The sequence below is a fragment of the Somniosus microcephalus genome, unplaced genomic scaffold (genome assembly GCF_052327205.1).
Source record: "Somniosus microcephalus isolate GS21.2 unplaced genomic scaffold, FLI_Smic_1.0 scaffold13, whole genome shotgun sequence".
Classification (NCBI taxonomy): Eukaryota; Metazoa; Chordata; class Chondrichthyes; order Squaliformes; family Somniosidae; genus Somniosus; species Somniosus microcephalus.
Window position 1 is genome coordinate 1,630,170 of NW_028225200.1, and position 26,248 is coordinate 1,656,417.

The 26,248-nt window shown below is 49.5% G+C and overlaps 3 protein-coding genes across 5 annotated transcripts; all 3 read left to right on the plus strand.

Moving 5' to 3' along the window:
• The first annotated feature begins 2,362 nt into the window (after positions 1 to 2,362).
• LOC147083958 (histone H1.4-like) lies at positions 2,363 to 3,278 on the plus strand. The gene is made up of 2 exons (XM_085980033.1): positions 2,363 to 2,755; positions 2,807 to 3,278. The coding sequence occupies exons 1-2, from the start codon at positions 2,378 to 2,380 to the stop codon at positions 3,119 to 3,121; spliced, it is 693 nt and encodes a 230-aa protein (XP_085836159.1). The 5' UTR covers positions 2,363 to 2,377; the 3' UTR covers positions 3,122 to 3,278.
• A 2,053-nt stretch (positions 3,279 to 5,331) lies between these two features.
• On the plus strand, positions 5,332 to 6,929 carry LOC147083959 (histone H2A type 2-C-like). The gene has a single exon (XM_085980034.1). It carries the CDS (start codon positions 6,420 to 6,422, stop codon positions 6,927 to 6,929), a length of 510 nt encoding a protein of 169 aa, XP_085836160.1. The 5' UTR covers positions 5,332 to 6,419.
• Positions 6,930 to 8,790: 1,861 nt separating this feature from the next.
• LOC147083960 (uncharacterized) lies at positions 8,791 to 25,318 on the plus strand. Of its 3 annotated transcripts, none has more exons than XM_085980032.1 (3): positions 8,791 to 9,010; positions 9,775 to 9,941; positions 23,838 to 25,318. In XM_085980032.1, the coding sequence occupies exon 3, from the start codon at positions 23,946 to 23,948 to the stop codon at positions 25,149 to 25,151; it is 1,206 nt and encodes a 401-aa protein (XP_085836158.1). In that variant the 5' UTR covers positions 8,791 to 9,010; positions 9,775 to 9,941; positions 23,838 to 23,945; the 3' UTR covers positions 25,152 to 25,318. The 3 variants fall into 3 exon arrangements, 2 of the variants coding, with proteins under 2 accessions (XP_085836158.1, XP_085836157.1); XM_085980031.1 differs by having other exon boundaries at positions 8,793 to 9,092; XR_015075949.1 differs by lacking the exon at positions 23,838 to 25,318 and adding an exon at positions 15,374 to 15,566 and having other exon boundaries at positions 8,808 to 9,092.
• Positions 25,319 to 26,248: the final 930 nt, after the last annotated feature.

Sequence of the window (26,248 nt, forward strand, 5' to 3'; positions counted from 1 at the left end):
TTCGTCAGGTGAAGGGGAGGTGAGGGGAGGTGAGAGTGACTGCCCTCGGCATCAAGGCTGCATTTGACCAACTGTGGCATCAAGGAGCCCTAGTAAAACTGAAGTCAATGGGAATCGGTTGGGGGGGGGCGGGGAGGAACCTCCACTGGCTGGAGTCATACCTAGCACAAAGGAAGATTGGCTGTGGTGATTGAAGGTCAATCATCTCAGCCCCAAGACATCGCTGCAGGAGTTCCTCAGGGCAGTGTCCTAGGCCCAACCATCTTCAGCTGCTTCATCAACGACCTTCCCTCCAACAAGAGGTCAGAAATGGGGATGTTCGCTGATGACTGCAGCGAGGTGATTTACTTCCTATGTTACCTTACACTGTACACACACAGCCCGAGAATGGCCTCTCCCTTCCCCCACTCACTCCATGTTCCGGAAATATTTCCTGCTTCAATCTGTCTCGTACAAACAGCCCCGACTGCCGCTGAACTTACCCGACACAAGGCCCATCTGCGGACACAGTCCTAGTGCGATGTGCTGCTGTGAGGAGGCTGCTGTTTGTTCCCTTACTCGGGCCCGTGCTATCTCCACTCCCTGATGTGGTCAGCGATCTTCAGCCTAGCACAGAGGAAACGGCCCCCGCTGGCAGAGCTTGGGGAGGGGAGCTTGCAGGATCCTTCCTGTCGCTTTAAACAGTGTGGAGAGAGGGGGAGGAGCAGGCAAGTGTTTATCACGCATGCTCAGACCTCTCTCCTGACGCAAATTAAAAGAAGCAACAGCAAAAAAAACACTTTGAACTTATATAGCACATTTAAATGAATAAATCGTCCCAATGAGCTTGAAAGGAGCGTTATCAAAGAAACATTGTCACCGAGACAGATAAGGAGATATTAGGAGAGGGGAAAGCAACCCTGGACACACGTCAGTTGCTGCCGGTGAGTGTGAGAGTGATGCGAATCCTGTCCCTCAGAGCGATTTGTTTCCCCATACTGTATGGAAGGATGGAGAGGAACAGGTTCTGTCAATCTCTGACACTGAACTGCTGCTGAGCGGGGAGTTTAATCAGTCTCTGCCTGTCTCCGGTGGGTGAGTAGGCGACAGATACCAGACAAGTTCCCGGGCCTGTGTGACTGTCACCCCCTGTGTCTTTCTCTGTGCCTTGTGTACAGGATCAATCCCCAGTCCCTCTATCCCCCAGCCCTGCCTGTTATATCTGGATCGACGCTGAACCTCTCAGTTTTCGGTCTATTGAAACCAAGTTCAAGGCATGTGTGGTGAACAGAATGTCTCACTATTTCTGTGAATAATACTATCATCTAAAAGCAGGCTAGGATCCACACAGCCAAACTGTGACACGTTCCTGCCCCGAAATCTCGGTAACAGACTGCGTGGACCGCTTGGCTCAGAGTACGACCATTCAGACTGATACAGTCTCTCTGTCTCTCTCTCTCTGGTTGCTGTCTCTGGGTGTTGAGAATGGAATGCACAGGACACCAGTTGCTCTGTTCTGTTCCTCAGTTTTGGGGAGAGAGAGACAGAGAGAGGCGGTGAGATCATCATTTCTATTTTCATATAAATCAAACTTATTCCTGCCTGCGAACAATATAATACCTTCAAACCAGATATGGGTGAACACAGCCAGAGCTGTGATTGGCTCCTGCCCCTGAATCTGGGGAACAGACACTGTGAGGAGCGCCGGCCTCAAGAGTGTTTAACACTGACTGAGCTGGGAAACTCCAACTAACCCCGAGAATCGGCAGCACAGGCCGAGCGGAGAGGAAAACCTGTCCTGTGAACTGTAAATCTGGGAACAGATTGTGCTGTGAATGAGCAGAGTGAACATTATGTCAGCGAGAGTGTGTTAAAGGGGCGGGCGGGTTAGACTAATGTCACTGTGTTTGTGTGCCCGCTCTCATCGCCGGATTTCAGAGACCCTCTTGTGTAAAATTCAAAGATTTCCCTGTCATAGGATCGCCCTGCTCCCCCCTGATGTGGGAATTAAATGTGAAGTTTTAGTTGATTTCAAATTTCAGTCGAAAAACAGTGAACATGTCCGCGATCGGGTGAGAGAGCGCGATCAGTGCAGCAAAGAAACGGTTTTAAATCGAAATTGCTGTCTTGAATTCTGATGAAACTTTCTCGACAGCAAACATCCCGGTCTTCGAGACAGAAAGAGACCAATCTGGGAATGTGGAGTGCCCGAGTTTAATTGTAATCGGAGAGTTAATGAGGAGAGAGAAACAGAGAGAGGCTGGAGGGGCCGGGAGCTGACAGCAGGATGTCTCCGCCCCGTCCGCTCGCTGCCTTTAAGTTGCTCTGTGCCGCCGCCTCTCGTTTCATTTCTGACCCAGCTCTGACTGTCAGAGAGATTTTCTACAGAGTCGCCGACATGACCGAGACTGCAGCCGCCAAAATGGCTCCTCCTGCCGCCGCTCAAACCAAGGCCCCCAGCAAGAAGAAGAAGGCGGCTCCCCACTCCAAGCCAGCCGGTCTCACGTTGGGCGAACAGAAACTCAAGGTTGTGGCGAGTGGCAGCGATCGCAAGGGGATGTCCCTGGTTGCGATAAAGAAGGCTCTGGCTGCCAACGGCGCCGACGTGCTGAAGCTCCGGTCCCAGATCAGGTTAAGTATCAAGATGAAAGTGGGAAACGGCTCCCTGGAGCAGAACAAGGGCACGGGCGCCACGGGTTCCTTCAGGCTTGCTAAGAAGGAATCCCAGCGGAAAGAGGGAAAGAAGGTGAAGAAACCAGCAGCCAAGAAATCTGCAGTAAAGAAACCGGCAGCCAAGAAATCTCCAGCCAAGAAACCAGCAGCCAAGAAATCTCCAGCCAAGAAACCAGCAGCCAAGAAATCTCCAGCCAAGAAACCAGCAGCCAAGAAATCTCCAGCCAAGAAACCAGCAGCCAAGAAATCTCCAGCCAAGAAACCAGCAGCCAAGAAAACAATCACCAAGAAGGCAGCAACGTCTAAAAAGACAGCGAAAGCGGCGGCTGGGAAGAAGGTGGTGGTGAAGAAGCCCAAGAGCCCCAAGAAGGCCACAGGCAGAAAGGTGAAGGCGGCCAAGAAGGTGGAAAAACCCAAGGCCAAGCCCAAATCAGCAAAGTCTCAGAAAGCAGCGAGCAAAATAAAATAAAAAGGACAACTGTAGTGTATGTACCTTTAAGAGGAACTATGTTTTTGAAGCCCCTGTATACTGTAGTACCAGTAGTAACCACTCGGGTATATAAGCCTGTATAGCGTCTTGTGTAGTTAGTTCACCTCCAGACTTTGTTCAGTAAACACTTGTTAAATCAACTCCTGCATTCCGTGTCTCCATTAACACATGGATCTAACAACAACTTGTAAACATCTGAACCCAAAGGCTCTTCTCAGAGCCACCCATATCTTTCCAAAAAGAGGTGATCGCGGAATCATATGATCCATGTCCCGGGGCCGGGCTCAGATTCCAGATTGAAATCATTTCAAATGAACCCCGGCTCCCTGGTGACTCGCTGATTTTCGCTGCACCCACCCCTCCCCCAGTGTTTGCAATAAAACAGAGAGAGAATGGGATGTCCGGGCCGGGCCTCACTCTAACTGGGGGGGTGTTCGACTCCAGTCTCAGTTCATGGTCATTTTCAGTTCACAGGTTCAGGGTGAAAGTCTCTGAGACGCTGACACTGGCGGAGATACCCCACATCACAACTCGAACCCCAACACATGAGATTCTCCAAATCAACTGGAATAAGGTGTTTGTAAACTGCTGAACCCGTCTGTGAGGGGAAGTGTGGGGAGATAGAATAAGGTCAGAGATTGACATGGAAGGAGACGGGTCGACTTGTGATCGAAGGGACTGTATATAGGCGGGAATATTACCGATTGTTAATTGTAACAGGATCTTACTTAAAATATTCTGGTTTCAGGGAACCCTTGAATATGAAGCCCGAGTCTGTAAGGGTTTGTGCGGAGCGCTGTGTTTCGGTTCTACTGTCAATAAACGGTTTGAAATTGGCGGTTGCAGATAGCTGGAGGTGGATAATTGCTTTACAAATAGATTCAGTCCCACACTCTGATACAGTAGCAGATACTAGCAGAAATGGAATTAATTTCAAACTAACATCAAGTGCCAGAGTCTGATAGATGCAGTAAGAATCCCACTTTCATAAACCGAGTAAGTAGCAGATACATGCGGAATTCTTCGGTGAAAGACAGTCCGAGAGACTGACAGATTCAGCACTAATATGACACTAACATGCAGTCCCAGAGACTGAAAAATACAGAATGAAACTCACACTCAGTACCAGGGACTGACATCTTAGACTTAGACTTGCACAACATCCCAGTGAATGACAGATACGGAATGAATCCCACACTACACTCAGTACCAGAGACTGACAGATCCAGAATTAATCTTAGACATGCACACCATCCCAGTGAATGACAGATACAGAATGAATCTCAAACTCGCACATCCCAGTGACAGACAGATACAAAATTAATGTCACACACACATACACTACCAGAGAATGACAGATTCTGAATGAATTCCAACACTGACACACGGTACCAGAGTCTGACGGATACAGATGGAATCCCACCCTGACACATGGTATCAGTGACGGACAGGAAATGAATGGATCCCACACGCACATACTGTAACAGAGACTGAGATTGGTAATGATTCCAACACTTACATAAATCACCAGAGACTGAATAATACAGAACTATTCCAATACACACACTCACAGTACTAGAGACGGGCAGATACTGAACTAAAGTGGTGGAGACCACACTGCAAGACATGAATATAGTGCACTGGTTGGAGGAAGTACATCTAAATTGCTGTCTCGTCCGGAAGAAGTGCTTGGGACCCCAGATAATGGTCTGGGAATTGGTGCATGGATATATGCTCTTGCAATTACCTTTCTGACTACAGGGGGCGTGCTGGTGACAAAATCTCAATCTGATTGGATACATAAAGAAGCCAATCATAGAGATGCAGAACAACGGAATTTGACATCACTCTTCAGCAGCCAATCACAACCATTGCCTTCACCCATCCCTCATTAGCATAGGACTGTGGGGCTGCCTATATATTCCGAGCCCGGCGCGGGTTTGCGTCGTTTTGTGTTTGAAATCGAGTTTGAGAATGGTTGATGAAAAGAAACCAGTTGCCAAGAAGGGCGCCAAGAAAACCGTCAGTAAACCGGCAGCGAAGGGCGGCAAGAAGCGCAGAAAGTCGAGGAAGGAGAGTTACTCCATCTACATCTACAAAGTGATGAAGCAGGTTCACCCCGACACCGGCATCTCCTCCAAGGCCATGGGCATCATGAACTCGTTTGTGAATGAGATTTTTGAGCGCATCGCGGGTGAGGTTTCCCGCCTGGCCCATTACAACAAGTGGCACACCATCAGCTCCCGGGAGATCCAGACCGCCGTGCGCCTGCTGCTGCCCGGGGAGCTGGCCAAGCACGCCGTGTCGGAAGGGACAAAGGCGGTGACCAAATACACCAGCTCCAAGTAAAACTCCACGCTGTCCTGAAAGAACAAACCCAAAACACAACGGCTCTTTTAAGAGCTACCCAAAATCTCTCTGAAAGAGCTACACAAACTCATCTCTCTTTAGACACAATTTACTGTAATTATTTCCGTAACAAGTGTGTTTTGAGAACGTTTGAAGTTCCAGCCGTAGATTTAGTTTTGAATTCTCAGATAAGCACTTTCACTGCCCGGATCAACCTTAGCGTCGCTGTTGTATTTCCCGTCCAGTAAAGTACAAACACGGTCCCTGATCGCTCTTTCCCTTTGATCTCAGACCCATTCACTTGCAGCGCCTTCCGACAAATTAAAAGCTTGTTTTCGAGATGAGACTCTGATTTCAGTCACCTCAATCTCTGCAAAAACATTTTCATTTTTTTCAATGCCAGTTGGGAGTCAATCCTTTTATTAACCAGAGAATTCCTGCAGTGTAACAACCCAGAATGGGGTTTCTTAGAGACCAGAACGCGGTCAGTTTGAACACTCTGTCCCTCTTCTCCTCTCACAGCAGGACTCCCAGATTTGGTTTCACTCCCGCAGCAGCGCCTGTGCAAAGGATCACTCGATAATCTGAATCCTCACTTTTACAGAGATTGAGCTGGAATGTGTCCCGTTACAGAATCAATGGGGATTTAATCCCACCCGTTAAAGTTCGATATTGAACCCGGAATTAATCCTGATTGTAACAGCCTGGAATTTGCAAGGGAGAGATGGAAGAAGACAAAAGGAATAAAAAACTGTCTGGAAATCTTTGGCTAATAGTTAATTTATTAACTTAATTCGCTGGGTTAGGAAAATATTGGCGAGCTTTTTGAAATTAAAAATCGTTGGCAGTCTGACTGTTGAGGACAGTTATTTCCACACACTTGCCATTGGCGGAAAAACAGACTGTGATTGGTCACCGGAGAACACCAATGGAATTCACCACAGAGCGACCAATCACAAGTTTGCTGTCTGCATTCCTCCAGAAGGTAGAAGGGCGGCAGATGTGGGCGGAGTTTATCATTATTTCTTTCAACGAGTGGATTTTGGAAATGTCTGGAAGAGGAAAAACCAGCGGTAAAGCTCGGGCCAAGACCAAATCCCGCTCATCCTGGGCCGGACTGCAGTTCCCTGTGGGCCGTGTTCACAGGCTCCTGCGAAAGGGCAACTACGCTGAACGTGTGGGTGCCGGAGCTCTGGTCTACATGGCTGCTGTGCTCGAGTATCTGACCGCTGAAATCCTGGAGCTGGCCGGCAACGCGGCCCGCGACAACAAGACCACCCGCATCATCCCCAGACACCTGCAGCTGGCCATCCGCAACGACAAGAAGCTCAACAAGCTGCTGGGAAAGGTGACCATCGCTCAGGGCGGGGTACTGCCTAATATCCAGGCGGTGCTGCTTCCCAAGAAAACCAGCACTGCCAGCTCCAAGAGCAAGTAAAGTGGACAAGGTTCAATCTAATAACCCAAAGGCTCTTTTCAGAGCCACCCACTGTATCTGTGAAAGGGCTGCTTACTATTTAGCCATTTTCGGTAAACTGTCTGTCCAACATGTAGAAATCCAGATCCAGAAACACTGCAGCGGGCTTGCTGTGAGCGAATATTCAGATCAGTGATTCAATATAGATGAGGACTGGCTTCAGAGAAAAACAAAACACACGGAACCCTAACGTGAGCGCAGCACTCAATGAACACGTTGTTAGGAGAGCCGAATATGAACGGATGTTAAGAACCGAGTATAAAGTGAGTGAGCGGCTACCATTCCTTATTGGGACAATAATTCCATAGGGAGAACGATATACACCCTGACCCATACAAACATTCCCTTTTTATTTGGGAGACAGGATCTAACCAGAATTGCAGCTCTGGTTAATTTTTAAATATTTCAAATAGTAACTGAAGTTCCCACCTGTCCCTGCATTAAGAGCTGGTTTTAAAGGTGAGTATCAGACTTCAGGCACCTCGTTCTCTCTCTCGGATCGATCCCGGTATGTGGAGTTGGATCAATTCTCTCTCTCCCGCACAGTCGCAGTGACGCTCCCTTGCTCTCACGCAGGCGCAGTGCCGCTCCTTGCCCTCTCACGCAGGCGCAGTGCCGCCCCTTGCGCTCCCGCGCAGGCGCAGTGCCGCTCCCTTGCCTCTTTCTCCCGCGCAGGCGCAGTGCCGCTCCCTTGCCCTCCCGCGCAGGCGCAGTGCCGCTACCTTTCTCGCTCCCTCCGGCGCAGGCGCAGTGCCGCTCCCGTTCTCCAATTCCAATTCCAATTCAAATGCTTTATTGGCATGAAAGTTTACAGAGAACCATATTGCCAAAGCTTACATAGCAAAAAGGTACAGTTTTCCAACATTCTGTAGGTGTCAATCGATTTGACATTTGTTGGGTACATACAATATTATTTTTAAACAATATTAATTTTAAACAGTCTTTCTACTTCATTTGGTACGTTCAATATTAATTTTAAACAGTCTTAATTTTAAACAGTCCTCAGGTTGTGACATGTTGTTACATATTTGGCCCCAAGGTCTCCTTCTCCCAGGACTAATCTCAATTTTGACAGGTCATCCAATTCCTTGAAATCTGGGGTTGTTTGGCTTAGCTTGTTGAATAATATATTTCTTGATGTGTTGAATTTTTCGCATTTTAGGAGGAAATGCATTTCTGTTTCAACCTCGCCGGCCAGACATTGGTCGCATATTCTATTCTCTCTAGGCTGCCAGGATTTCTTGTATCTGCCTTTTTCAATTTCCAGTTGGTGGTCGCTTAGTCTGTACCTGGTGAGGGTCTGTCTCTGTTTTGTGTCTCTGATGGTCGTGAGGTAGTCTGCCAGTTTATATTCTCTTTTTAGGGCCCGGTAACATTCTAATCTGCTTTGGCTTTCGGTTATTTTGTTCCAATGTTCCAGGTAGGTTTCTTTGCATTGTTTAATGATTTGGTTCACTCGGATTGGTGTTTGGACGGCTGTGTTGGTCTGGGGCTGGTCAGGGTCCGGCTGAGTATTTAGTTTCTCTCTCTCTCTCTCTCTCCCGCACAGTCGCAGTGACGCTCCCTTGCTCTCACTCCGGCGCAGGCGCAGTGCCGCTCCTTGCCTTCTCACGCAGGCGCAGTGCCGCTCCTTGCGCTCCCACGCAGGCGCAGTGCCGCTCCTTGCCCTCCCACGCAGGCGCAGTGCCGCTCCCTTGCCTCTTTCTCCCGCGCAGGCGCAGTGCCGCTCCCTTTCTCGCTCCCTCCGGCGCAGGCGCAGTGCCGCTCCCTTTCTCTCTCTCTCTCTCTCTCCCTCCCGAGCAGGCGCAGTGCCGCTCCCTTTCTCTCTCTCTCTCTCTCTCTCTCCCGAGCAGGCGCAGTGCCGCTCCACTGCTGATCCTGGGTTTGCTGTGTGCTGGGCCGGGCGGCGCCGGCCGCTCGGAAACAGGCTGGTTGCCCGGATTACAGGGCCCGCTCTGTGACTGAGGGAACTCGGCCCGACAGAGGCTGCTCAGCCCCGAGTTTAGATCACAGCGAGGGAGGCTCACAGGGTCACCGCTCCGGTTAGTAACTCCGCACAGAAAATGGCGCATTTCCGCCCAGAGCAGTGAGAATGGGGGAGTCTCAGGAGGCCGGAAATTCACAGTGAGTAAAATCTCCAAACTAAACACACAGCCCCGCAACTGGGGATCTGAGGAAAATCTCCAAACTGAACACACAGCCCCGCAACTGGGGATCTGAGGAAAATCTCCAAACTAAACACACAGCCCCGCAACTGGGGATCTGAGGAAAATCTCCAAACTAAACACACAGCCCCGCAACTGGGGATCTGAGGAAAATCCCCAAACTAAACACACAGCCCCGCAACTGGGGATCTGAGGAAAATCTCCAAACTAAACACACAGCCCCGCAACTGGGGATCTGAGGAAAATCTCCAAACTGAACACACAGCCCTGCAACTGGGGATCTGAGGAAAATCTCCAAACTAAACACACAGCCCCGCAACTGGGGATCTGAGGAAAATCTCCAAACTAAACACACAACCCCGCAACTGGGGATCTGAGGAAAATCTCCAAACTAAACACACAGCCCCGCAACTGGGGATCTGAGGAAAATCTCCAAACTAAACACACAGCCCGGCAACTGGGGATCTGAGCAAAATCTCCAAACTGAACACACAGCCCCGCAACTGGGGATCTGAGGAAAGGCACAAAATCAAACAAATACTCGGCCTTGAAATTGAATTATTAGTAAGCAGATTGAAAGTCTACATTATATTATTTCACGCTTTCAATATTGTTCTTATTTTCTGCTTTGTCACAATTAGATGTCCCGGTGAGAGATGGTGTGATTGAGGAAGGTGCTCAGCTCGAAGTAAACAGGGATTGTAGACTGAGGAACGACAGCAGGTGAACCAGCACAGTATTGTGAGAGCACCAACCGGAGAGAACCCTTCCGATTCAAAGAGCTTCCAGAGATCGACTGTGGAACAAGGTAAGAGAAAGTCCCATTGACTCAGATACACACTGGTCCTGGTGATGGACTGGGGAGAAAGGTCAGAGATTCCCATTGACTCAGATACACACTGGTCCTGGAGATGGACTGGGGAGAAAGGTCAGAGAGAGTCCTATTGACTCAGATACATACTGGTCCTGGAGATGGACTGGGGAGAAAGGTCAGAGAGAGTCCCATTGACTCAGATACACACTGGTCCTTGAGATGGACTGGGGAGAAAGGTCAGAGAGAGTCCCATTGACTCAGATACGCACTGGTCCTGGAGATGTACTGGGAGAAAGGTCAGAGAGAGTCCTATTGACTCAGATACACTCTGGTCCTGGAGATGGACTGGGGAGAAAGGTCAGAGAGAGTCCCATTGACTCAGATACACACTGGTCCTTGAGATGGACTGGGGAGAAAGGTCAGAGAGAGTCCCATTGACTCAGATACGCACTGGTCCTGGAGATGTACTGGGAGAAAGGTCAGAGAGAGTCCTATTGACTCAGATACACACTGGTCCTGGAGATGGAACGGGGAGAAAGGTCAGAGAGAGCCCCATTGACTCAGATACACACTGGTCCTGGAGATGGACTGGGGAGAAAGGTCAGAGAGAGTCCCATTGACTCAGATACACACTGGTCCTGGAGATGGACTGGGGAGAAAGGTCAGAGAGAGTCCCATTGACTCAGATACACACTGGTCCTGGAGATGGACTGGGGAGAAAGGTCAGAGAGAGTCCCATTGACTCAGATACACACTGGTCCTGGAGATGGACTGGGGAGAAAGGTCAGAGAGAGTGCCATTGACTCAGATACATACTGGTCCTGGAGATGGACTGGAGAGAAAGGTCAGAGAGAGTCCCATTGACTCAGATACACACTGGTCCTTGAGATGGACTGGGGAGAAAGGTCAGAGAGAGCCCCATTGACTCAGATACACACTGGTCCTGGAGATGGACTGGGGAGAAAGGTCAGAGAGAGTCCCATTGACTCAGATACACACTAGTTCTGTAGATGGACTGGAGAGAAAGGTCAGAGAGAGTCCCATTGACCCAGATACACACTGGTCCTGGAGATGGACTGGGGACAAAGGTCAGAGAGAGTCCCATTGACTCAGATACACACTGGTCCTGGAGATGGACTGGGGAGAAAGGTCAGAGAGAGTCCCATTGACTCAGATACACTCTGGTCCTGGAGATGGACTGGGGAGAAAGGTCAGAGAGAGTCCCATTGACTCAGATACACACTGGTCCTGGAGATGGACTGGGGAGAAAGGTCAGAGAGAGTCCCATTGACTCAGATACGCACTGGTCCTGGAGATGTACTGGGAGAAAGGTCAGAGAGAGTCCTATTGACTCAGATACACACTGGTCCTGGAGATGGACTGGGGAGAAAGGTCAGAGAGAGTCCCATTGACTCAGATACGCACTGGTCCTGGAGATGTACTGGGAGAAAGGTCAGAGAGAGTCCCATTGACTCAGATACACTCTGGTCCTGGAGATGGACTGGGGAGAAAGGTCAGAGAGAGTCCCATTGACTCAGATACACACTGGTCCTGGAGATGGACTGGGGAGAAAGGTCAGAGAGAGTCCCATTGACTCAGATACGCACTGGTCCTGGAGATGTACTGGGAGAAAGGTCAGAGAGAGTCCCATTGACTCAGATACACTCTGGTCCTGGAGATGGACTGGGGAGAAAGGTCAGAGAGAGCCCCATTGACTCAGATACACACTGGTCCTGGAGATGGACTGGGGAGAAAGGTCAGAGAGTCCCATTGACTCAGATACACACTGGTCCTGGAGATGGACTTGGGAGAAAGGTCAGAGAGAGTCCCATTGACTCAGATACACACTGGTCCTGGAGATGGACGCTCCCGCACTCGCCCCCTGACCCTCCCGCACTCGCCCCCTGACCCTCCCGCACTCGCCCCCTGACCCTCCCGCACTCGCCCCCTGACCCTCCTGCACTCGCCCTGATGGGGCTCTTCTCAAGTACACCATGCGGTGCAATAAAACACCCCCAGAATCAAGGCCCTGCTCCTGGGGAAGGTGATCAGGAACCAGTACAAGTGAATAAAGTCAGGGTCAAGGCCCTGCTCCTGGGGAAGGTGATCAGGCCCCAGGAACCAGTTCAAGTGAAGCGACTCCTTCTCCCGGAGACTTATTAAACGTGAATACGCCAAGAGTTGACCAAAAATCAGGTTTGTAATATTAATCAAGGAGTCAATTTCTGCTATAAGGAGGGATGATACCTTAGCAGGTTCCTCTAATGAGGCCATATGGGTAGAACTTAAAAACAAAAAGGGGGCAAGCACTTTGCTGGGAGTGTACTATAGGCCCCCATACAGTAAGGGGGAGATAGAGGAACAGATATGTAGGCAAATCTCAGAGGTGTAGAAATAATAGGGTAGTAATTGTTGGGGATTTCAACTTCCCCAATATTAACTGGGATAGTCAGAGTGTGAAAGGCTTAGAGGGTGTGGAATTCTTAAAGTGCATCCAGGAGAGCTTTTTCAGCCAACATGTAGAAAGTCCTACAAGAGAGGGGCGGTACTGGACCTAATTCGAGGGAATGTAGCAGGGCACGTGGTAGAAGGGTTAGTAGGAGAGCATTTTGGTGACAGTGACCATAATTCGGTGAGATTTAAAGTAGTTATGGAAAAGGACAAAGATGGACTGGAAATAAAGGATCTAAATTGGGGGAAGGCCGATTTTAATATGATAAGGCAGGATCTGGCCAAAGTGGACTGGGATCAACTACTTGTAGGAAAATCCACATCAGAGCAGTGGGAGTCTTTCAGAAAGGAAATAGAGAGAGTACAACGCCAACATGTTCCTGTAAAGGTCAAGGGTGGGACCAACAAGCCCAGGGAACCCTGGATGTCAAGGGACATACAAGAATGGATTAGGAAAAAAAGGGAGGCTTTTGGCAGATACAAAGGACTAAAAACACGAGAAGCCCTAGAGGAGAATAGAAAGTGCAGGGGGGTACTTAAAAAAGAAATTAGGAGAACGAAGAGGGGTCATGAAAAAACACTGGCAGGCAAAATAAAGGAAAATCCCAAGGTGTTTTATTAGTATATTAAGGGCAAGAGGATAACCAGGGAAAGAGTAGAGCCCATTAGGGACCAAAGTGGCAATCTGTGTGTAGAGCCAGAAGATGAAGGTGAGGTTTTAAATTAATATTTTGCATCTGTGTTCACTATGGAGAAGGACGATGCAGGCATAGAAATCAGGCAGGGGGGATTGTGATATACTTGAACAAATTAGTATTGAGAGGGAGGAGGTACTAGTGGTTTTAGCAGGCTTAAAAGTGGATAAACCCCCAGGCCCAGACGAGATGTATCCCAGCCTGCTGTGTGAGGCAAGGGAGGAGATTGCAGGGGCTCTGACACAAATTTTCAGAACCTCTCTGACCACAGGGGAGGTGCCAGAGGACTGGAGAACAGCTAACGTAGTACCATTATTCAAGAAGGGTAGTAGTAGGGATAAACCAGGGAATTACAGGCCAGTGAGCCGAACATCAGTGGTAGGGAAATTATTGGAAAAAATTCTGAGGGACAGAATTAGTCTCCACTTGGAGAGGCAAGGATTAATCAAGGATAGTCAGCATGGCATTGTCAGGGGGAGATCATGTCTAACCAATTTGACTGAATTTTTCAATGGGGGTGACTAGGTGTGTGGATGAGGGCAGTCCAGTTGATGTAGTCTACATGGACTTCAGTCAGGCTTTTGACAAAGTCCCACATGGGAGACTGGTCAAGAAGGTAAGAGCCCATGGGATCCAGGGCAATTTGGCACATTGGATCCAAAATTGGCTTAGTGGCAGGAGGCAGAGGGTGATGGTCGAAGGCTGTTTTTGTGACTGGAAGCCTGTGTCCACTGGTGTAACGCAGGGATCGGTGCTCGGTCCCTTGCTGTTTGTAGTGTACATTAAGGATTTAGATATGAATGTAGGCGGTATGATCAGTAAGTTCGCAGATGACATGAAAATTGGTGGAGTGGTAAATAGCGAGGAGGGAAGCCTCAGGCTACAGGAGAATATAGATGGGTTGGTTGGATGGGCAGCACAGTGGCAAATGGAATTTAACCCTGAAAAGTGTGAGGTGATGCATTTTGGGAGGACTAACAAGGGAATACACAATGAATGGTAGAACCCTAGGAAGGACAGAGGATCAGAGGGACCTTGGTGTGCATGTACATAGATCCTTGAGGGCAGCAGGACAGCGAGAAGGCATATGGGATACTTGCCTTCATTAGCCGAGGCATAGAATATAAGAGCAGGGGGGTTATGATGGAGCTGTACAAAATGCTAGTTAGGCCACAGCTTGAATACTGTGTGCAGTTCTGCTCACCACACTATAGGAAGGATGTGATTGCATTGGAGAGGGTGCAGAGGAGATTCACCAGGATGTTACCTGGGCTGGAGCGCTTCAGCTATGAAGAGAGACTGGGGTTGTTTTCCTTAGAGCAGAGAAGGCTGAGGGGGACCTGATTGAGGTGTACAAAATTATGAGGGGAATAGATAGGGTAGATAGAAAAGAACATTTCCCCTTAGTAGAGGGGTCAATAGCCAGGGGGCATAGATTCAAGGTAAGGGGCAGGAGGTTTAGAGGGGATTGGAGGAAAAGCTTTTTCACCCAGAGGGTGGTTGGAATCTGGAACTCACTGCCTGAAAGGGTGGTAGAGGCAGGAACCCTCACAACATTCAAGAAGCATTTAGATGAGCACTTGAAACGCCATAGCATACAAGGCTATGGACCAAGTGCTGGAAAATGGGATTAGAATAGACAGGGCTTGGTGGCCGGCGTGGGCACGATGGGCCGAAGGGCCTCTTTCTGTGCTGTATAAATCAATGACTCTATGGTAGCACTCTTGCCTCTGAGGCGTAAGGTTGTGGGTTCAAGTCCCACTCCAGAGACTTGAGCACAAAAATCCAGGCTGACACTCCAGTGCAGTACTGAGGCAGTGTCAGAGGTGGCGTCTTTCGGATGAGACATTAAACTGAGGCCCTGTCTGCTCTCTCAGGTGGATGTAAAAGATCCCATGACATTATTTTGAGAAAGAAAGACTTGCATTTATATAATGCTTTCATGACCAGCAGACGTCTTGAAGTGCTTTACAGCCAATGAAGTACTTTTGAGGTGTAGTCACTGTTGTAATGTGGGAAAGAGCAGGGGAAATATCCCCGGTGTCCGAGCCAATGTTTATCTCTCAATCAATGTAACAAAAGGATAATAGCAAAATACTGCGGATGCTGGAAGTCTGAAATAACAACAGGAAATGCTGGAAACACTCAGCAGGCCAGGCAACATCCGTAGAGAGAGAAACAGAGTTAACAAAAAGATAGATTATCTGGTCATTATCACATTGCTGTTTGTGGGAGCTTGCTGTGCGCTATTTGACTGCTGCATTTCTTACATTACAACAGTGACTACACTTCAAAAGTACTTCATTGGCTGTAAAGCACTTTGGGTCGTCCGGTGGTGGTGCAAGGCGCTATAGAAATGCAAGTCTTTCTTTCTTCACTGGTCTCACCAGCGACCTCTTCTGGCTGATGGTTGATTGACAGACGGGCTGGAGGAGCGAGCCGGCGGCGGGTCCTCCAACCAATCGGGTAGCCCGAGGGGCGGCACTAGCGGCGGCTGATTGTCTGATCCGCAGGGCAGCGAGTTTCTCCAGTCCCTTGTTCGGGGCCCGGGGAGGCTGTGGGCCTTTATTCCCCGCATTGGACACAAGGCTCTTTGGCTCACAACACACTTGGTCAGGTTTTAATAGAGACTTTTTAAATTCATCAATAAAAGCAGATAAACCTGGTGCTTCTGTGGAACAAACTTTCTAATATTTTACAGAATCATAGAATGGTTACAGCACAGAAGGAGGCCATTCGGCCCGTCGAGCCTGTGCCGGCTCTCTGCAAGACCACTTCAGCTAGTCCCACTCCCCGCCCTTTCCCCGTAACCCTGCAATTCTTTTTCATTCAGGTACTTATCCAATTCCCTTTTGAAAGCGGTGATTGAATCTGCCTCCACCACCCTTTCAGGCAGTGCATTCCAGATCCTAACCACTCGCTGCGTAAATTTTTTTTTCCTCATAGAGTCATAGTCATAGAGTTTTACAGCACAGAAAGAGGCCCTTCGGCCCATCGTGCCTGCGCTGCCCATCCATCCCTGTCCAGTCTAATCCCATTTTCCAGCATTTGGTCCATAGCCTTGTATGCATTGGCATTCCAAGTGCTCATCCAAATGCTTCTTGAATGTTGTGAGGGTTCCTGCCTCTACCACCCTTTCAGGCAGTGAGTTCCAGATTCCAACCACCCTCTGGGTGAAAAAGTTCCTCCTCAAATCCCCTCTAAATCTCCTGCCCCTTACCCTGAATCTATGCCCCCTTGTTATTGACCCCCCTACTAAGGGGAAAAGTTCCTCTTTGTCTACCCTATCTATGCCCCTCATCATTTTGTATACCTCAATCAGGTCCCCCCTCAGCCTTCTTTGCTCCAAGGAAAACAACCCCAGCCTGTTTAGTCTTTCTTCATAGCTGAGGCGCTCCATCCCAGGTAACATCCTGGTGAATCTTCTCTGCACCCTCTCCAAAGCAATCACATCCTTCCTATAGTGAGGCGACCAGAACTGCACACAGTACTCCAGCTGTGGCCTCACCAGCGTTTTGTACAGCTCCATCATAACCTCCCTGCTCTTATATTCTATGCCTCGGCTAATGAAGGCAAGTATCCCATATGCCTTTTTAACCACCTTATCTACCTGTTCCGCTGCCTTCAGGGATCTATGTACATGTACACCAAGGTCCCTCTGACCCTCTGTACTTCCTAGGGTCCTACCACTCATTGTGTATTCCCTTGCCTTATTTGTCCGTCCAAAATGCATCACCTCGCACTTTTCAGGGTTAAATTCCATTTGCCACTTTTCCGCCCATCTGACCAACCCGTTTATATCGTCCTGTAGCCTGAGGCTTTCCTCCTCGCAATTGACCACCCCACCAATTTTCGTGTCATCTGCGAACTTGCTGATCATACCTTTTACATTCTCATCCAAATCATCTATGTAGATCACAAACAACAAGGGACCCAGCACCGATCCCTGAGGTACCCCACTGGACACAGGCTTCCAGTCACAAAAGCAACCTTCGACCATCACCCTCTGCCTCCTGCCACTCAGCCAGTTTAGGATCCAACGCGCCAAGGCACCCTGGATCCCATGGGCTCTTACCTTCTTGACCAGTCTCCTGTGCGGGACTTTGTCAAAGACTTTACTGAAGTCCATGTAAACCACATCCACAGCATTTCCCTCATCCACCCCCCTAGTCACCCCCTCGAAAAATTCAATCAGATTTGTCAGACATGATTTACCCTTGACAAAGCCATGCTGACTATCCCCGATTAATCCTTGCCTCTCCAAGTGGAGACTAATTTTGTCCCTCAGAATTTTTTCCAATAATTTCCCTACCACAGATGTTAGGCTCACTGGCCTGTAATTCCCTGGTTTATCCCTGCTACCCTTCTTGTATAATGGTACTACATTAGCTGTTCTCCAGTCCTCTGGTACATCCCCTGTGGCCAGAGAGGTTCTGAAAATTTGTGTCAGAGCCCCTGCAATCTCCTCCTTTGCCTCCCACAGCAGCCTGGGATACATCTCGTCCGGGCCTGGGGATTTATCCACTTTTTGGCCTGCTAAAACCGCTAGCACCTCCTCCCTCTCGATGCTAATATGTTCAAGTATGTCACAGTCCCCTTGCCCGATTTCTATGTCTGCATCGTCTTTCTCCATAGTGAACACAGATGCAAAAAATTCATTTAAAACCCCGCCTACATCATCTGGCTCTACACACAGATTGCCACTTTGGTCCCTAATGGGCCCTACCCTTTCCCTGGTTATCCTCTTGCCCTTAATATACTTATAAAACATCTTAGGATTTTCCTTTATTTTGCTCGCCAGTGTTATTTCATGGCCCCTCCTCGCCCTCCTAATTTCTTTTTTAAGTATGCCCCTGCACTTTTTATACTCCTCTAGGGCTTCTTCCGTCTTTAGTTTTTTGTAACTGCCAAAAGCCCCCCTTTTATTCCTAATGCATTTTTGTATATCCCTTGTCATCCAAGGTTCCCTTTGCTTGTTGGTCCTACCCTTGACCTTTACAGGAACATGTTGGCGCTGTACTCTCTCTATTTCCCTTCTGAAAGTCTCCCACTGTTTTGATGTGGATTTTCCTATAAGTAGCTGCTCCCAGTCCACTTTGGCCAGATCCTGCCTTATCATATTAAAATCGGCCTTCCCCCAATTTAGAACCCTTATTTCCGGGCCGTCTTTGTCTTTTTCCATGACCACCTTAAATCTCACCGAATTATGGTCACTGTCGCCAAAATGCTCTCCTACTGATACTTCCACCACTTGCCCGGCTACATTCCCCAGAATTAGGTCCAGTACCGCCCCCTCTCTTGTAGGACTTTCTACATGTTGGCTCAAAAAGCTCTCCTGGATGCACTTTAAGAATTCTGCACCCTCTAAGCCTTTCACACTCTGACTATCCCAATTTATATTGGGGAAGTTGAAATCCCCCACTATTATTACCCTATTATTTTCGCACTTCTCTGAGATTTGCCTACATATCTGTTCCTCTATCTCCCCCTGACTGTTTGGGGGCCTATAGTACACTCCCAGCAAAGTGCTTGCCCCCTTTTTGTTTTTAAGTTCTACCCATATGGCCTCATTAGAGGAACCCGCTAATATATCGTCCCTCCTTACAGCAGTAATTGACTCTTTAATTAATATTGCAACACCCCCTCCCCTTTTACACCCCCCTCTGTCTCGCCTGAAGATTCTATACCCCGGAATATTGAGCTGCCAGTCCTGACCCTCCCTCAACCATGTCTCCGTGATAGCAACAATATCGTACTCCCATGTGTTCAACAACAACTTCAGTTCATCCACCTTATTTGCAAGACTCCTTGCATTAAAATAAATGCCTTCCAGCTCTGCCATATTCCCTTTTGCCTTCACATATTTGCTCTGCCTTCCCAGCTGACTTGTTTTTTCCTCTGTATTTGGCTGTAAATCACCCCCTACTATAGCTCCACTCTGTACCCCATCCCCCTGCCAAGTTAGTTTAAACCCCCCCCAGCAGTGCTAGCAAACCTCCCCGCAAGGATATTGGTTCCCCTCTGGTTCAGGTGTAAACCGTCCGACTTGTACAAGTCCCACCTTTCCCAGAAGCAGACCCAGTGATCCAGGAAACTAAAGCCCTCCCCCCTGCACCATCCCTTTAGCCACGCATTCATCTGTTCTATCTTCCTATTCCTATACCCACTAGCACGTGGCACGGGGAGTAATCCAGAGATTACAACCTTTGAGGTCCTGCTCTTTAATCCTTCACCTAGCTCCTTAAATTCTTGCTGCAGGACCTCATCCCTCTTTTTACCTATGTCGTTGGTACCAATGTGGACCACGACCTCTGGCTGTTCACCCTCCCCCTCCAGAATGCCCTGCAGCCGCTCAGTGATATCCTTGACCCTGGCACCAGGGAGGCAACAAACCATCCTGGATTCACGTCTACGGCCACAGAAACGCCTATCTGTTCCCCTTACTATAGAATCCCCTACCACTATTGCTCTCCCACTCTTTTTCCCCCCTTCCTGGGCAGCAGGAGCACCCCCAGTGCCAGCAAGTTGGCTGCTGCTGCCTTCCCCTGGTGAGTCATCCCCCCCAACAGTATCCAAAGCGGTATACTTGTTTGAGAGGGGAATGGTCACAGGGGTCTCCTGCACTACCTGCCTGCTTCTATTGCTCCGCCTGGTGGTCACCCATTTCCTGTCTTCCTGTGCAGCCCTTCCCTGCGGTGTGACCAACTCACTAAACGTGCTATCCACGACCCTCTCAGCATCGTGAATGCTCAACAACCCATCCACCCGCAGCTCCAGCGCCTCAATGCGGTCTGCTAGTAGCTGCAGATGGATGCATCTCTGGCACACGTGGTCATCAGGGGCACCGGGGTCCCTGAATTCCCACATAGAGCAAGAGGAGCATATCACGGGGCTGGGCTCACCTGGCATGACCTTCCCTTTACTTAATTTAAATTAATTTACTACCACCAATTAAAAATATCTCTAAGGCGCTTGTATAGTCTACCAACAGTCCCTGCTACACCAGAAAAGACCCTAGTAACTATAAACTACAGAGTTAAAGTTTAAAAAAGAGAAATACTCACCAACCAATCACTTACCTGCTCCCTGGTGACGTCACACTCTGATTACTTTTTACCTCTCTCCTCTGCTGTTGATTTGGTCGGGCCTCACCTCGCACTGCCGCCGATTTTAAGCTCTGCCGGTCACTGCCCCTTCACAGGTCCGATGCTCTGATCGGGCCTCACCTTGCACTGCCGCCGCTTTTAAGCTCTGCCGGTCACTGCCCCTTCACAGGTCCGATGCTCTGATCGGGCCTCACCTCGCAACTTCGTTCTTTCGTTCTTCTGCCAATCACCTTAAATCTGTGTCCTCTGGTTCGCGACCCTACCGCCAGTGGGAACAGTTTCTACTCTGTCCAGACCCATCATGATTTTGAACACCTCTATCAAATCTCCTCTCTACCTTCTCTGCTGTAAGGAGAACCACCCCAGCTTCTCGAGTCTATCCACATAACTGAAGTCCCTCATCCCTTATCCCTGGAACCACTCTTGTAAATCTTTTCTGCACCATCTCTAAGGCCTTCACATCCTTCCTAAAGTGCGGTGCCCAGAATTGAACACAATACTCCAGATGAGACCGAACAAGTGTTTTATAAAGGTTCATCATAACTTCCTTGCCTTTGGACTCTGCCTCTATTTATAAAGTCCAGGATCCCATATGCTTTTTTAACTGCTTTCTCAACCTGCCCTGCCACCTTCAACGATTTGTGCACACATACCCCCAGGTCTCTCTGTTCATGCACCCACTTTAGAATTGTACCCTTTAGTTTATATTGCCTCACTTGGTTCTTCCTACCAAAATGTATCACTTTGCACTTTTCTGCATTAAATTTCAGCTCCCATGTGTCTGCCCATTCCACCAACCTGTCTATGTCTTCTTGAAATCTATCACTATCCTCCTCACTGTTCACTACACTTCCAAGTTTTCTGTCATCTGCAAATTTTGAAATTGTGCCCTGTACCCCAAGTCTAAGTCATTAATATATATCAAGTAAAGCAGTGGTCCTAGTACCGATCCCTGGGGAACACCACTGTATACCTTCCTCCAGTCCGAAAAACAACCATTCACCACTACTCTCTGTTTCCTGTCACTTTGCCAATTTTGTATCCATGTTGCCACTGTCCCTTTTATTCCATGGGCTTCAACTTTGCTGGCAAGCCTATCATGTGGCACTTGTTGAACGCCTTTTGGAAATCCATGTGCACCACGTTAACCGCATTGCCCTCATCAACCCTCTCTGTTACCTCATCAAAAACCTCAATCAGAATCAGAGCGGCCGGGCCCAGCGGACGTGCGGCCAGAGCCCCGGCACCAGGAAACCCAGAGTGCAGCGCCTCCCCCATCCGAGCCGCCGCTTCCCGGTTTCTTCAGCCGGTTCCACCAAGTCCGACTCGGGCCAAAGGACAGGAGCCAGGCTCCCAGAATGGCCCACGGCCCCGGGCGGCATGCGCACTCTCAGCGGGGAAATCAGCGCATTGGATAGAGCGGTTTCTGGGGCACGGGGGATTGTGGGTGCTGCGGCCGCCATTAGTCAGCGGCTGTCGGGAAGGGTTTTATTTCAGGCTGACGGAAGGTAGGTCCCTGGCCGCCTGTGGAGGTCTTTTTGTTGCTTCATTGTTGAGGATGTAACTGGGAAAATAGATAAGGGAGAACCAGTGGATGTGATGTATTTGGACTTTCAGAAGGCTTTCGATAAGGTCCCGCATAAGAGATTAGCGTGTAAAGTTAAGGCACATGGGATTGGGGGCAAGGTATTGACTTGGATAGAGAACTGGTTGGCAGACAGAAAGCAAAGAGTTGGAATAAACGGGTCTTTTTCCGAGCGGCAGGCAGTGACTAGTGGGGTACCGCAGGGATCGGTCCTTGGACCCCAGCTATTCACAATATATATATTAATGATCTAGACAAGGGAACTAGATGTAATATCTCCAAATTTGCAGACGACACAAAGCTGGGTGGGCGTGTGTGCTGTGAGGAGGATGCCGAGAAACTACAGGATGATTTGGACAGGTTGGGTGATTGGGCAGAAGCATGGCAGATGCAATATAACGTGGATAAATGTGAGGTTATCCACTTTGGTGGCCAAAACAGGAAGGCAGATTATCATCTGAATGGCAATAGATTGGGAGAAGGGGAAGTGCAACGAGACCTGGGTGTCCTTGTGCACCAGTCACTGAAGGTAAGCATGCAGGTGCAGTAGGCGGTTAAGAAGGCAAATGGTATGTTGGCCTTCATAGCGAGAGGGTTTGAGTACAGGAACAAGGATGTCTTGCTGCAATTGTACAGGGCCTTGGTGAGACCACATCTTGAGTATTGTGTGGAGTTTTGGTCGCCTTATCTGAGGAAGGATGTTCCTCCCGTGGAAGGAGTTCAGTGAAGATTCACCAGGCTGATACCTGGGATGGCAGGAATGACGTATGAGGAGAGATTGGGACGATTGGGCTTGTACTCGCTGGAGTTTAGAAGAATGAGAGGGGATCTCATTGAAACTTATAAAATTCTGACAGGACTGGACAGACTAGATGCAGGAAGGATGTTCCCGATGGTCGGGGAGTCCAGAACCAGGGGTCACAGTCTAAGGATAAGGGGTAGGCCATTTAGGACAGAAATGAGGAGGAATTTCTTCACCCAGAGAGTGGTGAACCTGTGGAATTCTCTACCACAGAAGGCAGTAGAGGCCAATACATTAAATATAGTCAAGAAGGAGTTGGATATATTTCTTAAGGCTAAAGGGATCAAGGGGTATGGGGAGAAAGCAGGGACCGGGTACTGAACTTGGATGATCAGCCATGATCGCATTGAATGGTGGAGCAGGCTCAAGGGGCCGAATGGCCTACTCCTGCTCCTATCTTCTGTGTTTCTATGCTTCAGTTTGAGCTGGAGTGGAGATGGAGGAGAAGCTGCTGGGTTTAACCCCCAGTACTTCTGAGCCCAGGAGGACCCAACAATTTCCAATGTGAGACTGTCAAAGGAGGTGGATTCTAGGGGAGATCAGGTTGTTACACAGACACTGTCCGTACAATGTAAAAGAGTATTGTTTTAGGAACAAGTATTTCTGTACAGGCTTTTAATCCAGTTTACATCTACAGATTTATTTTAATTCATTCTTGGGATGTGGGCGTAGCTCGCAAGAGCAGCAAATATGGCCAATCCCCAGTTTCCCGTTGAGAAGGGGGTGGTGAGTCACCTTCTTGAACTACTGCAGTCCGTGTGGTGAAGGTATTCCCACAAAGTTGTTCGGTAAGGAGTTCCAGGATTATGACCCAGCAACGATGAATATATCTGAGTCAGGATGATGTGTGACTTGGCGGGGAACTTGGATGTGATGGTGCTCCCATACAACAGCTGCCCTTGTCCTTCGAGGTTGTGGGTTTTGGAGGTTCTATCAAAGTTCTGGTCGAGTTGCAGATGTATAATGTTCCTTTCCTTCGCCCCCCTCCCCCTCCCCCTCCCACCTCTCCCTCTCTCTCTCCTCCCATAGAGGCCAGAGTCTTGTGTAGGCCCAGACCAGGTGGCGGATTCCCTTCCCTGAGGGACATCAGTGAACCAGTTGGGTTTTTATGACAATCTGGCAGCTTTCATGGTCACTTTTTTCTAGTGCCGGCCCCACAATTGACCAGGTTCATTGAGCTCAGTTTCACAACCTGCCTTTGATTTCTTGTGGGTTGTCTCTCACGCTCCCTGTTTTAAATTAATTTTACAGGGCACTGGAAGGGGAGGATTTACAGACGGTAAGCTCAAACCAAACATCACATCAAGATCTGACAGAGTCAGTCGACTCATCGGATCTGAATATCACCGGCCTCTGAACATGGAAGCAAAAAGCACCGTTCACAGCGGGGAGAAACCGTACACGTGTTCTGTGTGTGGACGAGGCTTCAGACGATCTTCTGGCCTATCGAGACACAAGCGCATTCACACTGGGGAGAGGCCGTTCACCTGCTCTGAGTGTGGGAAGGGATTCACTCAGTCATCCCACCTACTGACACACCAGCAAGTTCACACAGAGGAGAGGCCGTTCACCTGCTCTGAGTGTGGGAAGGGATTCACTGGGTCATCCACCCTGCTGATACACCAGCGAGTTCACACTGGGGAGAGGCCGTTCACCTGCTCTGAGTGTGGGAAGGGATTCACTGAGTCATCCACCCTGCTGATACACCAGCGAATTCACACTGGGGAGAGGCCGTTCACCTGCCCTGAGTGTGGGAAGGGATTCACTAATTCATCCCACCGGCTGAGACACCAGCGAGTTCACACTGGGGAGAGGCCATTCACCTGCTCTGAGTGTGGGAAGGGATTCACTGAGTCATCCACCCTGCTGATACACCAGCGAATTCACACTGGGGAGAGGCCGTTCACCTGCCCTGAGTGTGGGAAGGGATTCACTGAGTCATCCACCCTGCTGAGACACCAGCGAGTTCACACTGGGGAGAGGCCATTCACCTGCTCTGAGTGTGGGAAGGGATTCACCGAGTCATCCACCCTGCTGATACACCAGCGAATTCACACTGGGGAGAGGCCGTTCACCTGCCCTGAGTGTGGGAAGGGATTCACTGAGTCATCCACCCTGCTGAGACACCAGCGAGTTCACACTGGGGAGAGGGCGTTCACCTGCTCTGAGTGTGGGAAGGGATTCACCGAGTCATCCACCCTGCTGATACACCAGCGAATTCACACTGGGGAGAGGCCGTTCACCTGCCCTGAGTGTGGGAAGGGATTCACTAATTCATCCCACCGGCTGAGACACCAGCGAGTTCACACTGGGGAGAGGCCGTTCAGCTGCTCCGTGTGTGGGAAGGGATTCACTAATTCATCCCACCGGCTGAGACACCAGCGAGTTCACACTGGGGAGAGGCCGTTCAGCTGCTCCGTGTGTGGGAAGGGATTCATTAATTCATCCAACCTGCTGAATCACCAGCGAGTTCACACTGGGGAGAGGCCGTTCACCTGCCCTGAGTGTGGGAAGGGATTCACTCAGTCATCCAACCTGCTGAGACACCAGCGAGTTCACAAGTGACTGCAGGGGGTGGATTCTGCTGTTGTTGCTGCTGTTAATCACATCCAGGACTGAACCATGTTCATTCTGACAGTTGGGGATTGTTTCTGCTGATGTTAATAACTCCGGGAACTGGGCTGGAGTTTAATATTCTGGATATATGTCAAATAAATCAACTTTGTTTTAAACACATTGTTGTAGATTTTTGTCTTTCCCACCTGAGTGTTTCGCATCACCTGGCTGGAGCTCAGAAAGGACAATGTGGGGGAGGATCGTACGGTGGGAACAGAACTCCAGCCTGGACACAGTCCTTCAGGGCCACACTGAGAGGGGCAAACGGCACTTTGGTCTTTCTTGTCTCTCTTCACTGACAGCAAAGTTGCCGTGCGGGTTAATCTCGAGGCGTGTGAGAAACGTGTCCCAGCCGCTCTCTGCCATGGTTCAGAGCTCCTAGGCACGGAACAGAAGGCTCCTTTAGGAATGTACCCAGTGCTTTTCTTTTAATGGCCTTATTAACCTGTGTCGCTACTTTTAGTGATTTGTGTATCTGTATCCCTGGATCCCTCTGCTCCTCCAGCCCATTTAGACTCTTAGGGGGAAATTCGGTGGCGCCCCCTTTGGGTCGCTAATGTCGCCGGGGCTAATTTTAGCCCCCCGAAAAAGTTAGCGCCCCTGTGCATTAAATTCAGTGGTAGCGCCCCAGGCAGGAGGCAGGGTGCTACTGGAAGCACTCCCCTCCCTCTTGAGGCGCTACCAGTGAATTTCCCGGCACTTCGTGTAACAGCGCCACGCCCGTCGGCACATAGCACTGCGTCATAGCAGACCTCCCTCCCTGATTAAAGGGGAGGGGCCTAGCACTGTGCACACCGGGGCCCTGCTGGACCACCAGGGAGCGGGGTGTCGGATCAAGAGGAGCGCGGGGCTGAGCGATTGCAGCTGACACCCTGAAGAAGGGGAAGGGGGCAGGTGCTGGCACAAGGCCAAAATAAAAAGTTGCCGCCCGACACCTGCCCTTTAAGTGACGCCGCCGCGGCTGCAGGAACGACCCCTGACCCTGTCAGACATATTGTCCGGCGATAGGTCAGGGGTCACAACCCAAGGTTGCAGCCGGGGTGCTG